Below are 17,226 nucleotides of genomic sequence, written 5' to 3'. Positions count from 1 at the left end.
ACAGTTTGGTTATTATGCAGTGGTGTTAGTGGATTTATATTGTCTTCACTCTAGGGACCGCGTGTTGATTTGAGAAGTTAAGAGGGTGCGATTAACCATCACAGAGAATTGATGTTACAACTCTCAGGATATATATATATCTTTGAGATTATTCATGGGTTTGCTAATGTTTGGATTTGGTTATTTGTTGTCTGGAATGTTAACTTTTTGGTTTAACGTTTCTGTTTTTAATATGTAGGCCTTACATATGCGATGTTTACACACGGTGGTATTGTATTAGCTTGCGCTGATAGTTCAGCTGGTCTTTATATCAAACCAACAACGGGTCAAATAGTCAGAAGAAGCCTCCCCCCCCCCCCATAATTACATAATTTCGTTGCTATTTCATTCAATTAATAAGCGAATGAACATGAACACATGTTTCTTTGGTTCATTTATGTTTGTGAATGTTCATTTACATTCTTTCATTTATGCTAGTTTATTTATGTTTAGTTTTGAATGAAACTTTAATGAACAATATACATTTGGATGTTATCCAGAAAGTCAAAAGAAACAAAGTTTAAAGATGTTCAAAGTCAACTGTTATAAAGAGAGTAAAAAGGATACAAAGTTGTAATGAATATTCAAGCAATTAATTTACCAAGATGATAAAAACCAATTTAAGTTGAAGAGGCAGTCAACACGTTAAAGAAAATGTCGAAAACATTTTGGGAGCTTCTATTAATCTCCTTTGATTCTTGATCTTGTCATGGATCTAAACCTACATGTAACCAATGTTATAGCAAGGGGTTCGTACCTGCCGGTTGAACCGGTAATATCGGCTTTCACACCCGTGGTGAATACAAAAGTTTTAGTCAGTAGGTGTCAAAAAAAGTTAACCTAGAATGAACAAAGTCAAACTATAATGGGGTGTTTCAAAGCAACATGGGTTGGGTTAAGAATAATTATATTACATAAACTACGTTTCGATATGTAAGCAACAAATTTAATTAAACACAATAAACAATATACATGATACAATTGACTTCTACATGATTTTATGTTTTGTAAACGGTCAATTACAGCTTCATTTGTAAGACATGCCAGCGCCTCATTCATTATTTCATGCTTTAGAAACCTAGAATCCAAATCATTACTCCCCAAATGACAACAAAAATCCACTACCTTTTGAATTTTAAGAAAAGCGTAAACAATCAAATTATAAACAAAATCAACAAAATCAAAATAAATAAACAATTGATGACGTTTCTAGTTGTCTCCCACTCCTGTATAACTAGCAGACTCTAAATTTCCAACAGATGAAATGATTAGACAATTAAGCAATTTGATGAAATAATGAAATAATTAGACAATTAAGCAATCTAGGCTTAATTGTTATTTTCCAATACAAAATTAAACTTAAGATTAGAAAATTGTGCTCAAATTGGGCACTAAAAAAATATGAATGGGGCACTAGGGTATTAGGGTCTAATATATTAAAAGTTTATAAAGAAACTATAGATTTGAGAGGGTGCATACGCACTCCCTGCTCAAACACTTAATTCGCCATGTATTTCACATAGCAGACCGGTATTCAACCCGGGCTCTGAAGCTCCCTGGTTCAACCATTATACCATTTGTTAGATACCGGTTTTTAAAAGATCGCATGTAACACACAATAAACATTCACATCACCATCAATAATACATTTTAAAAATGAATTAAAGCCTAAAAATGTCATAGGCAATGGCACCAAGCACCTAAAAAGAATAATTCAAAATATTTACTTTACATTGTTCATCAACGCTAGCAGAGTTTAGGGACTCGAGCTCTCCAAATACGTTTCCCTACAAATAGTGAATAATTAATTAAAGACCGAAAATTTAAACTTTTTTATCATGGCAGAGTTAATCACAACCACACATTTTCAAAATTTTTAATAGAGACCAGAAAAGAAAAAAAGGTTATATTATTCACCTTTAATATTTGATTTGAATTATTCATCCTCGTCACTAGGGACCCAGTCTCCAAACACACGTCCCTGCATAAATAGAAAACAGTAAAAACAAAATATTGAATCACAATTACATTAACAGGAACCGAATCACTTCTACTTACCTCTTGTTTCTTTGTCATTATGAAGGAGTTGATGTCTTCCCCTACATGAAAGAACCCAATACCTGTCTCTACTAGTTTTAGCTCAGGAGCAACTACACACCCCTCAGTGAAAACCTCTATTTCTGGGCATTCTTTAATTACCAACGTATTCAATGAAGGCAATGTAAAATTATCCTTCCCTAAGCATACTCCCTTGAGACTTGAAAGATGTTCAAGTTTTAAGGAGTGTAGAGAAGGTAACGCAATGTCACTCACTTTCCCATCACATTCTTCTTCTTTCTCGATAATTACCTCCATATGATTGCATCTACTTATATATAGTTCCTGGAGATGCGTGAGACCGCCAACCATGGAAGGTGTAAAAACATATTCCAAACTATTGCATAGAGTAATATGAAGTCTTGTTAGGTGTGGAAACTCCAATCTTGTCCACTGATTGCTCTTCCATATATACTTGAGTCTTGGTAGATACATTAACTTCACTTCTCTTAGCTTTGGAACTATCACTACAGTTTGTGACTCGTTATTTGCCACTTCCGATGTTACTTCAAATACCTCCTCAACATCCCAACAGTATTGTCCCACAGTAACCTCTTCTAGATTTTGCAAATGTAGCAACTCATTGGATGGAACTATCTTTTTAAAATTGACTGATTCCAAAGACATTTGAACCAAATTATGGTAGGACCAGGGTGCCCCTTGTGCAATAGCAGGGGCCAAGCTTGAACCGTCGGAACTTGAGGCTGGAGTCTAAAGAGATGAAAGAAAAGGACAAAACAACACATATGTTAGAGAAAACAACATTCTTTTTATCAAACAACTGAACAGATTGGACATATAGATCTAGGGCTGGAAAAAGCCATCCATATGGTTTTTTGGGTAAGTAATTTGAAAAGTGAAATGGATCATTCAATTGGGTTGAAAAAATTTATAAGTGGCTTTCGTTTATGAGTCTAAATGGGCCAACACAAGGTTCATCCTATTTTATTTCAAAACAAAACTCAATATTTTTCAATTAAAATTGTGGTACGTGCAACGCATATCCCGACGCGTTTTGCGCCAAAACCGAATAAACTGAAACGAATCCAAAAAAACAGAATAAATTGAAACAAAACAAACACATCAAAATAAACGGAACCGAACCAAAATGAAACCAATAAAAGACCAAAACGAAACAAAAAAAAAACCAAAAAAGAACAAAAAAACCAAAAAATGACCAAAACAAAACAAAAAAGCAGAAAAAGTCGAAAGCAAACCGAAACAAAAACAACCAAAACAAAACAAAAAAGAAACGAAAACGAAACCCAAAAAACGACCAAAAACGAAAAAATTTGGAAGAAAAAAACTGAAACCAAAAACGAAAAAACGACCAAAACGTAACAAAAAACCAAAACCGAAAAAACGACCAAAACAAAACAAAAAAAATGAAACCGAAATTGAAAAAACCGAAGAAAACGAAACAAAAAAAAACTGAAAATGCAAAAACCGAAACGGAACAGAAAAACCGATCAAAACAAAATAAAAACTAAAAAATGTCGAACCAAACCGACCACAACGAAATAAAAAAACGAAAACGAAACAGAAAAACTATAATTCCTAGAGAGGCCATCACACTGGTGAAAATTCCTAGAATATTCAGGTTGTTAAGTGAAGCTTTAGTTGCAAGCCTTCTCTGAATTAAGAAAGATAATAACTTGGCTGAATACTATCTTTGTAGCTTACACTGGGCTTAATTAATATGGTAGAGGTTCAAACCTATTTCGGGTCAAGAAACCTGAGTTTTATGCTGGTATTTTGGATTTTTCATACTCAGGGGAATTTTGGTCTTTTCAAACTAATCAAAATGAATGGTATACAGGAAAGTCAACGGGAAAGTCAAAGTAAAACTTCCTGGTGTAGTTGACGCATGAATACTAAGGAATATTGGTTGTTTGGTGATCAGGGGTATTTTTGGTATTTTGTTATGTCTTTGAAGCATAAAGTCAACCATTCATATGATAGTCAACTCAGAAAGTCAAAAAGATCTAAATTCTATCATGTTCTGGTCAAGATGGATTGCTAGCAGATTAAGTCAAACTCAGATTCAGCAAAGTCAACAAAATCATAAACTGTTTAATGATTGTTGGTTAATCTTAAAATGTCAAAGCTGCTTCAACTGCCAAAGTCAAATGGTTTGGATCAGAGCTGTCTTCTGTTCTCTTGCTGTTGTTATCAGCAATCCATTGATAAAGTTAACTAATATGGTGAAGGCAGTTAAAGATTACAAGAGGTTATGTGCAGGGTTAACTGTAACTGGGATAAGACTCATGAACTTGTTTAAACCGCTATTTTAGAAAAAAACCGCCCGACCAAAAATTTTGAAACTGGCTGGAGATCAGAAATTTTTGCTGGACCATGAATTTATACTTTGGGCATCCATTTATTATGTTGGAGGCCTAATTTTGATAAGTTGTGCGGTCTTTGTTATGTGTACTTAGATTGTTGTATTTTAGGAGATGTCATGGTGCTGAGCCCGACCTTCGATTCTTGTATAGTAGTTGGGCTAGCACGGTAGTAGTTTGGGGGCATTCCTAATTAGCTAAGATGCCTTGGTTAGTATATAGTTTGCCAAGGCCTCGGCTTTTTTTAACCAAAAAAACCCTATAAATAGTCAAAACCGAACAAAACGAAACAACCGTTACGAAACCGAAAACACCGACCAAAACTGAAAAAGGACGAAATCAAACCAAAACGAAACAAAAAAAACTAAAACCAAACTGAAAAGAGATAAAAAAAAATAACCAAGACGAAACAAAATACAGAAAACCTGAAAAAAGTCAAATCCGAAACGAAGCCGAAACCGAAAAACCGACGAAAAAATAACAAAAAAACTGAAAAAATGTCGAAATTGAAACGAAACAAAAAAACCAAAACAAAACCGAAAAAACCAACCAGAACAAAACAAAGGTTTTCCATGTAAAATTAACACATCTTGGGCTCAACTCATCCTAAACTTTTCTTTAAATGATCCATCTTGACCCAAACTAGAGGTGCAAAAAAAACCCGTACCTGGACCCGAAGAAAATACTCGGAACCAGTTTTTGTTATACCCGAAACCGACCCTACCTGTAGTGTATGAATAGGGTATGCATTTTGAGCTCAATACCCGTACCCAAAACCTTACCCAAATTATACCCGATACCATTTTTGAATACCCGTACATGAATTTTCATAGTATATTTTTATGTTCACTTCACAACTTTTACATTTAAGTTTTTTTTAAGTGCATATTATAAGGTACTAATTTGAACTTGAGTGAATTCATGGTTTTTGTAATATTTAATTGTTTTTAAAAATTACAAAGCAAATTTAATCTTAAACGAATTTAAATATATATAAAAAATTAAAATTTCAAAACCGGGTAATGATACTTGGTCATACCTAAACACATACCCGATTCCAATACCCGACTATACCGGAACCCGATCATACCCTACCTGGGTATATAGGATTGAGTTTTTCTTCTCAATACCCTACCCGAACCAATACCCGACTATATCGGAACCCGATTTCTCTCAATACTCGATTTTCCAATACCCGATCATACAGAACCCGGTTCCATACCCGAAACTGGGTATTGGAAAAAACCTGATTTGTGCACCTCTAACCCAAACCCATTTTGACAAACTCACCCGAACCCATCCAATCCATCCATATTGCCACTTCTAATGAGATCCATAAAAAAACTTTTTATAGTGTTAAAATCACAAAATGATATGGTTAAGAAATTTTAATTGACACGGGAGATAAAAAAAAGGTAAGAAAAAGAAAACATAAAAACAGACCTGATGAAAGTTAAGGCCACATTCAAGATTATGTTTGCCTAGCCTTGTGTGTACGCACTTGAGATTTGGAGCTGTTGACTCACCATATGTGAACACCATCATTTGGGTGCAATTCTTCATCTTGACGTAATCTAATGATGGCCACTCGAAGTCAACATTCCTCCCCAAGAAGAAACCTTCAAGCTTTGGCAAACCACTCAGTGTAATTGATTTTAAACGAGGCCACTTGAAGACAACCTTAGATGATAATGATTTCTCTCCATTTTCTTCCCTCACAATCACTTTCAATGACTTGCAATTATATATGCCCAACTCTTTGAGGTTCTTAAGGCTTTCAAGTGTGGAAAATGTGAAAACATATTCCAATTGGCCACAACTACGAATGGTGAGTATCTTGAGGTTGGTTAGGTCATGACGCGTAGTAATATTGTTGGGTCTTGGCAATGGGAGGCTTCCTTGGTCAAAGTTACTGCTAGTGCAATCATTAATGTTGTTGATTGCTTCACTTCCAAACACCCCCACCAATGATCCACAGTAATATATACTTAGGCTTTGAACGTTATGCATTTGTGTTGCTGCATAAGATGGAGTCACACCCGACTGCAGTAAATAAAAAGTCAATGTTAAAATATTCGTACAATAATTTAACAAATGCATATCATTGGATCACCAAAGTCTGTCATTTTTACTTGGAATACAATAATTTAATGTAAATATTTTTCAGTAATTGTAGTTTCATCACTTACAACCTTAAATCCCTAATAAGAAAATGATCCAGTTATTACATGTGTTTACGTTTAAAAACCAAGATTTAGTCTTATGGATTTTGAGTTGAAAGCAGGTCTGGTTGAAGTTGGTGTTCTGTTTTCGTACAGCTGCATTATCGATTCATCTGGCAACACTTCATCTTCATGTGACGACGGTGATTACAAGGTCAGCCAATGAATATGACAGCAACAGAATATGACGACGTTGGCGACAGCAACAGAATATAACGAGTTTTCGACAGTAACAAAAAACAGGTAGAAAACATACCTTAAATTGATCATGAATGACATCGGTTGTCCTCTTGGCAAGAACACCACCAAGATGCTTCAGATTATGTAGGCCACTGAGACTTATATCATCAAGACATGGGAACAAAGTGTAGGCAGATGCATTCAGTACCGCATCTTCTATATCATCAACTTCACTCAAAACAATTTCTTCCATTCCTTGACAGTCTCTTATGTCGAGTCTCTTTAGGCTGGATAGAAGTTTGGCCATGAGAGGTGAAAACAAGTACTTAATGTTGTTGCATTTGTACAAGTATATAGTTGTGAGGTTTTGGAATGAGGATTGTGGTTGGTGTTTGTGAAGTATAAACAATTCATTCCAGTTGTTGCACTTCCACACATGACTTAACGTGTCCATTTCGTATAATCGTAATTCTTGAAGATATGGAAGTAATGGTTGTTGTTGTTGAGTTGTTACCGGTTCTCTATTAATACTTGGACATTCCATCTCAAACATCACCTCTACTCCTTTAAGTCCACCCAATCCAATCTTACGGAGGTCATGGAAAGCGTGTGTGAGGTGATAGGATGGGTATTCAACTACAGACATATTATCCTCATCTTTTGCCATATCTGTAATCTCCGTATCCTAGCAACAGTTTGTGAAATTAGTAATAAACAAACAAATATATTTATATATATAGGGGAGGGTTAAAATAAAAACAAGTAGTTTCATAAGAATGATAGGAATAAATCATAGCCATTGGAACATTTTAATCAATGGTTGAGATTTAAAATTACCAAAAACCGACATAGTTTCCTAGAATAACTCTTTCACCATAATAACCGTCATAGTTTCCTAAAAATTGTTCTTTCACCATTATTTGTAATGCCACATGTCAAAAAACTATTGGTTCTTACCATTCCTAGTAAACTTCTTATTTTTATTTGAAACCTGTTATATGTATATATATACACATGATATATAGGATTAGGATTGTGAGAACTTTTTGGGAATTGAGAACTATGAGAACCATTTTAAACAAAAAAAGCCTAAAAATAAAAAAAATCATAAAACAAAAAAAAAGTAAAAAAACCAAAATTCTTATATTTCATTCCGGATTCATAAAAAAAAACACAAGAAAAAAATTCTCGGTTTTAGCAAAATTATACATATATAAGAATTTTGGTTTTGTTTTTACTTTTTTAAAATTTTCGTTTTTTTTTTTGTTTTATAATTTTTTAAATATTTTTTTAGAGATTATTTTAGTGATCCAAAATAGTTCTCAAAGTTCTCAATTTGCAAAGGGTTTTATTGAGATCTTTACCCCAACTAAATAAATCTATTACTAATTTCATATTTCTTTCTTTTTATACATACCTTTGCATCATTGTTATCAAACATAATATCGATCTCCATAATTGATCCAGCATCAAAGTTGACTGTCGTAGGTGCGAATACATTCCTAAACTTCTTACAGCTTCTAATTGTTACAGTTTCAACGGCTTTAAAGTAACAAATAAGGTCCCCCGAGTAATTTTCGTCATTTATCCTCCACACCTCTGTCAGCTTGTCTAGGTTCTTACAATATATCCTTCTTAAGCTGCTGGTGTTTCTATGTTGCTCTGTTTTACCCAAGTCTATGTTAAATAACACTTCAATGCTACAACATCTATGCACTTCAATCTCTTCTAAATGACTCAGTAATCTCATTGGATTCCTTGGAAAAAGGTTCACAAGACAATCACAACCAACCACTTCAATCTCTCTTAACATGGAAACATTATCTTCTTCGCCACTAGTAATATCATCAGCCCATAACTTCTTCAACTCCTTCAAATCATCAATTGTCAGCTTCGACAACTTTGGAAACATAACCTGCATCATAGGTTATAACTAAATGAAACATACATTGTTGTGTACGTAAACAACAAAATTATTTTTTAACGCTTTTTCAATCAATAAAAAAGTTGAAAATATAATGTTAGGAAATACAAGTTATCCAGTATTAAGGTGAATATAAATGTGATTACCTCTTTGTTGAATAATGGTTGCGTGTCAGAAATATCATACTCATGAATGATGCTTGTAAAATCAGGAAGGTCATAAAGGCTCAACTTCACCAATTCTGGTAGCTCCATTACTTTCACACTATCAGACAAACTTACAAGTGATTTTAAAGCAGGACATTTGGAAACTGTAAGGCTCTCAAGTAGCTTCAAACCATTTGCCACGGGAATTGTGAACAGGTGTGTTAACTCTTGACAATTGGAAACATGGAGGACTTTTAACCGGGAAAATGTGGAATTTTGAGAAGCAGACATTATATCTTCAACATATATCATGTCTTTCACACTTAAATGAAGCTTCTCTGTTTTAGAAAACAGCACATTAATTTTGCAATCCAAGATATCGCTTCTGTTAGTCGTAAGATCTAATGTATTCTTGAAGGAATATTTGTCCTCATATTTAGTTTCCACATTCAGTGAACAACCAATTGATATCCTAAATCTTTGGAGTTTTTCAAATGACATATTTTTCGGCTGAAGAATATTCTCAAAGAATTCAAACTCTAATGCAATAAGTTTCTCTGAAAGCACCTTTAACTCGTCACAGTTGGGGTCAGTGAACCTAACAGGTTTCCCTTCAGAAGCTCTCATATAAAGCTCTTCAAGATTTTTTAAGTTTTCTAAGACACCATCATCAATACAAAGGTTAACACATCCGGTCAAATCAAGTAACTTCAACCTTTTCAACTTCCCTATTGCAGACGTTAGTTTTCGGATTTTACAGCGTGCAATGCTTAGTACCTCCAAGTTAAAAAGTTCTCCAAGAAAAGAGATATTGTTATCCACCAGTAAGCATGAATCAAGGAATAATGTTCGAAGGCTGATAGAGCATTGAAGTGAAGCTAGAAACAATGGATTCTGCATTTTGTCATATGCTATGACTTTAAGCTTTTCCATTCGCTCATGAAAACCATCAGGTAATTCGAGTAGCCTATCCCCATTCATTATTTTCAAAAGCAAAACATTTGGGTAATAAAATTCTTCAGGAAACTCAGGCATACCTTTGCATGTTAGTAAAATTCTTTCACTAGACAACCATGTATCTTGTGTAGGCCATTCGGACTTGTCACCATGGTTAACAATGGAAGCTTGCTTGAATTTTGAAATATTGCCCAAAACAAAAGCACGCGCAAGATCATGCATTTTCACACATCCTATGATAGAACTTTCTGTCAACAAATTTGCGCGTATGAGGTTACGAACAGACATGTTGGTCCGTTTTCTTGCTTCGTCTAAACTATCTGCTCTCATAAATAACTGCAAACCCCATCCATACCTCACTAACTCCTCGAGAGAAATATCAAAGTCATCTTGAAATAAGCCACAAAGAACAAAAATTGCTTTATCGTCATCCTTTTTGAGATACTCGTAGCTTATATGAAAAACTGTATACGCAACACCATCAAGGTTATCAATATCTTTAAGGTTATGGCGTTTTAAATCCTCCCATGCAAGATCCCATGCATCCTTTTCTTCATTTTTAAGAGCCTCTGCAATGGTTTTTATGGCGATAGGCAACCCACCACACTTCTTTAAAATATTTTCTCCTATCTTGCGAAGCTCACCGTCTGCATCCGAAAGTCCTACAGTTTTCCAGAAAAAGGAGTTTGCTTCTGCTTCTTCTATACCAACCATTTTGAAAACTTTTGCCTTACTTTCAACATTCATCTTAGTGAGAACCCTTTCATTTCGTGACGTGACAAGCAACTTGAAGCCTTTCGGAAAATGACTTGTGAGTCCAATGTCTTTGAGTTTGATCGCCTCCCAAACATCATCTAGTATAATCAAAATCTTTTCGCCATTTTTTGACATCTTCTCAAAACTGTTCCCAAGACGAACAGCCCTTTCCTCTATTTTATCTTCCGTTAGATCTACACCCACATGTTTTGCAATATCTTTTTGAGTATCAATTGGATCATATTTTGTCCCAATAGTCTTCCTCACAACCCATTTAAACATTCTCCTCTTCTTCACAGCCTTCTCTATATCTTCCATCATTGTGGTCTTGCCGACACCTCCCATCCCCCAGAGACCCACCATTTGGGTCTCATTATCCGCTTCAAGTAATTCCAGTACATCATTGAATAACAATTTTCTGGACGGGAAGATGTTTTGGGCAATATCGTGATCATAAGCAGTTTTAGAGGTGGATGGCCCTGGAGTACTAATTACCCGACCAAGAGGTCTTTGTTTATCGGTCCACTTGATTTCCCTTTGTTGCTCAAGCAGGTTATTTATCTTTTCCAAAATACTGAATGATCTTTTTCCTGCTTTGTATCTAGTCTTGAGATTCAAGCATCCATTTCCACCATTTGGAATAGTTCCCGCCTCTTTTATTACACTTTCCACTCGTTCCAACCATCCACGTACACGATCGGGTATAAGGCGATCATTTCTCAAAGCATCATTCTTGTGCTCTTCAACCTCATGTTTTGTTTCGTTCAAGTTTTGCAACCTTTCATTCATGTTTGTGACGTGTTTTGTTGAGGAGAAGAAGAAGCCCAGGTGCTGCTTAACAGGTACCATCAAAGATTCAACAATGGGATTAATAATTGTAGTTACGCATTCCATATTCCTGTAGTAGGCAAACAATAAAGTAATCATTAATAAAACAGAATGCGATTTGATATGCCTATTTTGACAGGATGTATATATTAATTTGTACAAAGTTACACTATACATATAAAGTTAAATATGTGTGCTTATATATTTTAGATTTCTGCCAGTTAAATTAAAAATATTTAAAAAAGAATGTAGAAAGTAAAACGAAATTTAAAAATATATATATTTTTTATTTTTAGTGTATTGATTTCTAGTCACTATGGATGGCAATGGACCGGGTTCGGAACAATTAATACACATCCCTAAAGAAAATTTAATTTTATATATAATGAATGTAATGAAATGAAGCATTTGTACGTCTTGTTAAGAAAATAGAAACTAAAATTTTTCGGGTAAATTGTTTGGGTAACCGGGGTTATCTAGTCTCATGCGCGCAAAAAAATTTAGATCTAATCTCATACCCGGTCTAATACCGGTCGGGTTTCGAGTTTACCCATCACGATCTGGTTTTATTTTTTCTATTCCTGCTGGCTGCTCCTTTTACCAATTTAAAATCATAAAACCACCCTGCTTATGTAATTAAAACAACACTATTGTCTCATAATCTCAAGATCTTTGTAATGGAAGCTAGCAGGTATCAAAAGATAATAATCTAAAAGATAATAAAAAATAGTAATATTACCTTGCTTTTTCTTCTTTGGTGTTCAAGAGAAATGCAAACAAGCAGAGAAAAGCAAAGCAGAAAGTAGCAGTGGCAAAGAGTCAAAAGTGATACAAGAAGTTAATGCTTGTCGTGTTTTAGGCCATTCAAATCTTATCCACTAAATCAGTGTTTTCAAGCCCGGATCGTATATCAATTGACCGGTCCAGAAAATCGGATCCGAACCGGACATTGAACTGGATGACGGTCACAAAAAATATAAATATAATTATATATTAACTTTTATACATATAGAATTATTTCATTATCTAGGATTACTCGTCGTGCCGAACCTAACCAATTCACTTGTTTAGCTTGTTTTCCTCTTTCTCGTGTGCGCACATGAATAACCCCACTTTATTTTTATTTTTATTACTTTTGTGGTGTAGCATGCATGCCTACAAACAAGTTATGTTATTTGCATTTATTATATTTTTACAAAGCAATTCAAGTATATGTCCTTGCGTGTTTAGTTCTTACATTGTGATGATTTCGCGTTTACTTGCTACGTATTTACGGTTTTGTATGGTGGTGGATACTCATACGCATATGCATACTGATACAGATGCACACAGTGTTGTTGGTGTGCCAATTTGGTGGCAATTGGACTGTGGTGGTTTCTATGACTACTTCACACATGTTAGTGTTTGATGAGGATGGTGTTGTGGTTGTGGTTGTTGTGTTAGGCTAAGTTTAAATAATATACAACAACAACAACAAGCGTACCCAGTAAATCCCACAAATAGAAAAAGCTACTGGTAGGGTCTGGGAAGGGTGTGATGTAGGCAGGCCTTACCTCTATCCATGAGGATAGAGGCTGCTTCCAAAAAGACCCTCGGCTCCAAAGCATGCAACATATAAACACACAAGTACCAATAACAAACTTATAGTGACAAAGTGGCACAATCATGATAATACAAGATAATAATAATAATAATAATAATAATAATAATAATAATAATAATAATAATAATAATGTTATTTTTGAATATAAAATAATTAAATATTCAAATAGTTAAAGACATTGAAACATCCATATTACGAGATTACAATAAAAGAGAATTTATTGTTGCGTGTGTGTCGTTAAGTTAGTCGTGTGTTTAGTGTTTGGATAATATTTGGACTTGGAAGTGTGAGTGGGTTATGGGGCTCATAACCCCCTATATAAACCCAACCCCTCAACCCTTTCACCATTATCTTTCTCTCCACACACTTTCACACACATCATAGAACACACATACTCTCTCAAGACCCGAATCCGAATCCGGGTTAAAGTAAGGAAGATCTTGGTGCTTAAAGTGTCTTCAAATAACAAGAATCACGTCCAGATCCTCGAGTCATCTCGGGTCTGAACCGAACCCGAAGCAAAAGGTAGGTTTCAGTTTAAATGGTTAAGTTTTTAGTCGGTTTCGACATGTAAACTGATATAATGATAGATCGGACTGTGAAATGTAAGAAAAACATAAACTTGGTGAGTTATAACCTCACGAGTATGTTATAGGACAAAAAGGTGATGTTCGGACCTTATAAAACACGGGTATACAAAGTTGATACAACCCAAAACCCATAAAAAGGGTAAAATCGGGTCCTAAGGAAGAGTCACGGAGTAAAATAGCTTTAAAATGGCAAAAAAAGATAGATGTAAAAAAATAGGTTTTTTACATTAGAAGAGAAATTCTTCCATGAGAAGAACAGAAATTCTTCCATGAGAAATTCTTCCATGCGAAATTCCATGACCCCCGTTAGTTGAGGGTTTCATTAGCATAGATATAAGAGACACTAGTAACAGATAATTGACACGTGTAATGTATTGTACAGTTAGCCGCGCACAGCTAAGGAAGGGCATTACCATCAACGGCGAGAGAAACCGACTCCAGGTGAGTTCTAGCCCCTTATCTGTTATGTTTTCGAGGCTGTGTGCATACTCATATGTGGTAGATAATACACTTACTTGATTGGTGAGTGTAAGATACGTGTATGATTGTGTATTGAATGTATCGTTACATAATGATTGTATGAACGATTATGTATATATATTTATAACTAGAAGATATGTAAAGTATGCACGTATGATAAAGGTAAGGTTATTCGAGACAGAAGGGACCAGACCCTTATAATATCTGTGATGATAGGGACCAGACCCTCATAATATCTGTGATGTTAGGGACCAGACCCTCATAATATCTGTGATGTTAGGGACCAGACCCTTATATATCTGTGATGTTAGGGACCAGACCCTTATAATATCTGTGATGTTTAAGATAGAATAGCTTATGGTATACCATAGGGTTATATGAAAGAAAGTATGTAAGAATGCATGCATGTATGTAAAGTATGTATGAAAGAAGAAATAACAGGTAAGGTATGAATACGTATCTTCGGACACGTATGAGTGAGGATATGAATGTAATGTATGTTAATTGATTAACTATAACTCACTCAGCATAGCTGACTTTTAGTATGCACGCAGGCAAATAGGTTGAGGCAGCTGGCTTGAGGAGGGGGACACATGGCATGAACGGAAGAGACTGGCATCTACGAAGAAGAGTCATGACTGTTTTAATTAATGTTTATGGAAAGACAATTTGTATGTTAAAACAAAAATGAATATTTTGTAATGTGATGTTTGAAGTTTTAAGTTATTCCGCGAAAGTTCTAATTAACTCTGATTTTAGAATTGTGTTTATGAGTAAATCCAACACCAAAGTAGGGTTACCGGGAACGGGGCCTTACAGACATGCTAACCTTAAAGCCATGTTCAAATAACAGTGATTAATCTGAGTTAACAGAATATTAGAAGATTTAAAGTTGCATTAAGTGTCACACCCCGACCAGGAGGGGACTGGACGTGACAAACCAATCAAAACACAGCGGAAACAAGATAACAAGTGTATATTAAGACACTAGGTCAAAGTTACAATCAAATGTCAAATACAACTACAAAGCTAAAAATTCAACTACCATCTTATTAAGGGATAAGCTCTACTTCCATCATAGTTTCTCAGGTTAAGCTATACGGTTTGATATAAGTCTTCTAAAAAGGGTCTTCTATCTCCAAACAAGCTCGTATCTAATTCTCTATATTTCCGTATCTTGAAAAGAGGCACCTGAACACATGCTTAAAATAATTGGGTCAACTAAAAAGTTGGTGAGTTCATGAGTTTAAGTTATGAAAACATTTATATATAAAAATGATCTAAATAGTAAATAGTATGGTGCACATTAAGCAAGTTCACAATCAAACATGTGTCCACGATCTGTGAACATCTAAAATATATAAACCCCTTACCCATACCCCTTATTGTTATGGGTCAAATTTACTTATGTCTGCCAACATAAGATACAAAACTGCGCCGATATATGTCACAAGATAACCATTATATCATTCAGTGGGAGGTCGTCTATGATATAGGCCCACTGTGTGCGGGGGTCTTCCCTAGATAGTACTACCCATATATCCTGTGGCTCCTAATGGAGTTAATGATTGTGCTACAGTTTCGGGGATTGTTCATGGCAGCAAAATAGTTCTTGATTAATAATACACCAATAATTTTAAAACATATAGAAGCATGTATCCACCAAAAAATTTAAGAAAAAGGGGTGTGCATGAACTCACCTGGATCTTATGCGTGAAGATAAAAATATGAAAGAAATCTTGTTGCTACGTCGAAACAGCTCCAAATGAAAGACATCCCTAAATCCACATAACGTGTCACTAAAAGTAATATGCATTATATTATATGTGCCCGTGACCTAAGTTGGTTAAGGTTATTTACACTTATGTTATTCGAGGTTAATCAGCAAGTTTAAGTCTAAACAATGGATCACTTTGATTAATTAGTGTCATTAGCACCATAACGTTTGTTGGTTCAGTTTTGCCCAAAAGGTGTGTTCGCAGGCTTTAATGTATCTATGCTTATAAATACGTATTTACATATTTAAATAATAGGCTTGGGTCAGATCGGTTCATGTATCACTTTAAGATATTGATAGAACTAGCCCCTTATTTACGAGGTTATGCTCAAAGTTTAAAAATACAGCCTTCAATTTTATATATAAATAGTAATTATAATTATAAATTATCCCAGGTTATAAAAACTTAAAAATACATATTTTGGATTTAGGTATTCTTAAAAAAAACTAGCAGGTTCGAAAATATGCGTGCTCGTTGTCAGTTTCGATATAAACCGCACTTTTAGAGCGTACTTGCCTAATTGGCGAATAGGCGCTATTTTAAAACTTAGTAAAATATTTTATAAATCTTTTGATCATAATTTACTGTAAATATATCATGTTTGTGTAAAAGGTTCTAGAAAATATTAACTTGTTATGGTTTTGGATTTTTAAGGCGTCTAACTCGGTTTTTTACCGTATTGTTGACTCGTAAGTCAAATCCAGGTGATTCTTTTTACTAAAGCCCATAAAATACTTTTACTGTAAAAAAAATATTAGTTTTAGTATTTTTAGTAAAAACTGTACGGTTTCACATTTATTGCTTTGTTTACGTGCATAATGACAGTTTTACGGTTTTAACGTTTGTAAAACGGATATTCAAATAAAGAATCATTATGAACATGTTAGTATGGTTATGTTCTCTGGACTTTTAGTGTTTATAATGTTTTGGTTTTTATGGGTATCGTGCGTGCCTATGTGATGTGCAAAACTCAATAATAGATGTATTTAACGAATGTTTTCGGTTAGGATTCGTGTACCTTGAGTTAGAGCTGAGAATATACTATCTTTAGGACCTTCAAACAGGTCAACAAGGGCTGTGAAATTCATGGGTTTTGTAGAGACAAAGATTTAGTGCAATAGTTTGTAGAAAGCATAAAGATAGCATGTGAATTTGGTGGATTAAGGTTGGGCTTTCGAGTTACCTTTGTAGGGAAATGATTTAAGGACTTGATGAGGGGCTGGAATATGATGAATCTTAAGCCTCAAAGGTTATTTAACTTATGCGGAAATAGCAAATGAATGA

General features: G+C 34.7%; 1 protein-coding gene across 1 annotated transcript; it reads right to left on the bottom strand.

The window, feature by feature from the left end:
- Positions 1-1,975: 1,975 nt before the first annotated feature.
- Positions 1,976-12,262, bottom strand: LOC143583140 (uncharacterized). The gene is made up of 7 exons (XM_077065532.1): positions 12,231-12,262; positions 8,951-11,561; positions 8,298-8,795; positions 6,957-7,565; positions 5,922-6,521; positions 2,098-2,847; positions 1,976-2,020 (listed from the first exon to the last, which is right to left on the bottom strand). The coding sequence occupies exons 2-7, from the start codon at positions 11,555-11,557 to the stop codon at positions 1,976-1,978; spliced, it is 5,109 nt and encodes a 1,702-aa protein (XP_076921647.1). The 5' UTR covers positions 11,558-11,561; positions 12,231-12,262.
- Positions 12,263-17,226: the final 4,964 nt, after the last annotated feature.

Source organism: Bidens hawaiensis, unplaced genomic scaffold (genome assembly GCF_021521415.1).
Source record: "Bidens hawaiensis isolate Kalapana, Puna unplaced genomic scaffold, B.hawaiensis_p1.1 tig00032146_1, whole genome shotgun sequence".
Classification (NCBI taxonomy): domain Eukaryota; kingdom Viridiplantae; phylum Streptophyta; class Magnoliopsida; order Asterales; family Asteraceae; genus Bidens; species Bidens hawaiensis.
The sequence above is the reverse complement of the archived record's forward strand: the minus strand, read 5'-3'. Positions and strand labels throughout refer to the sequence as shown.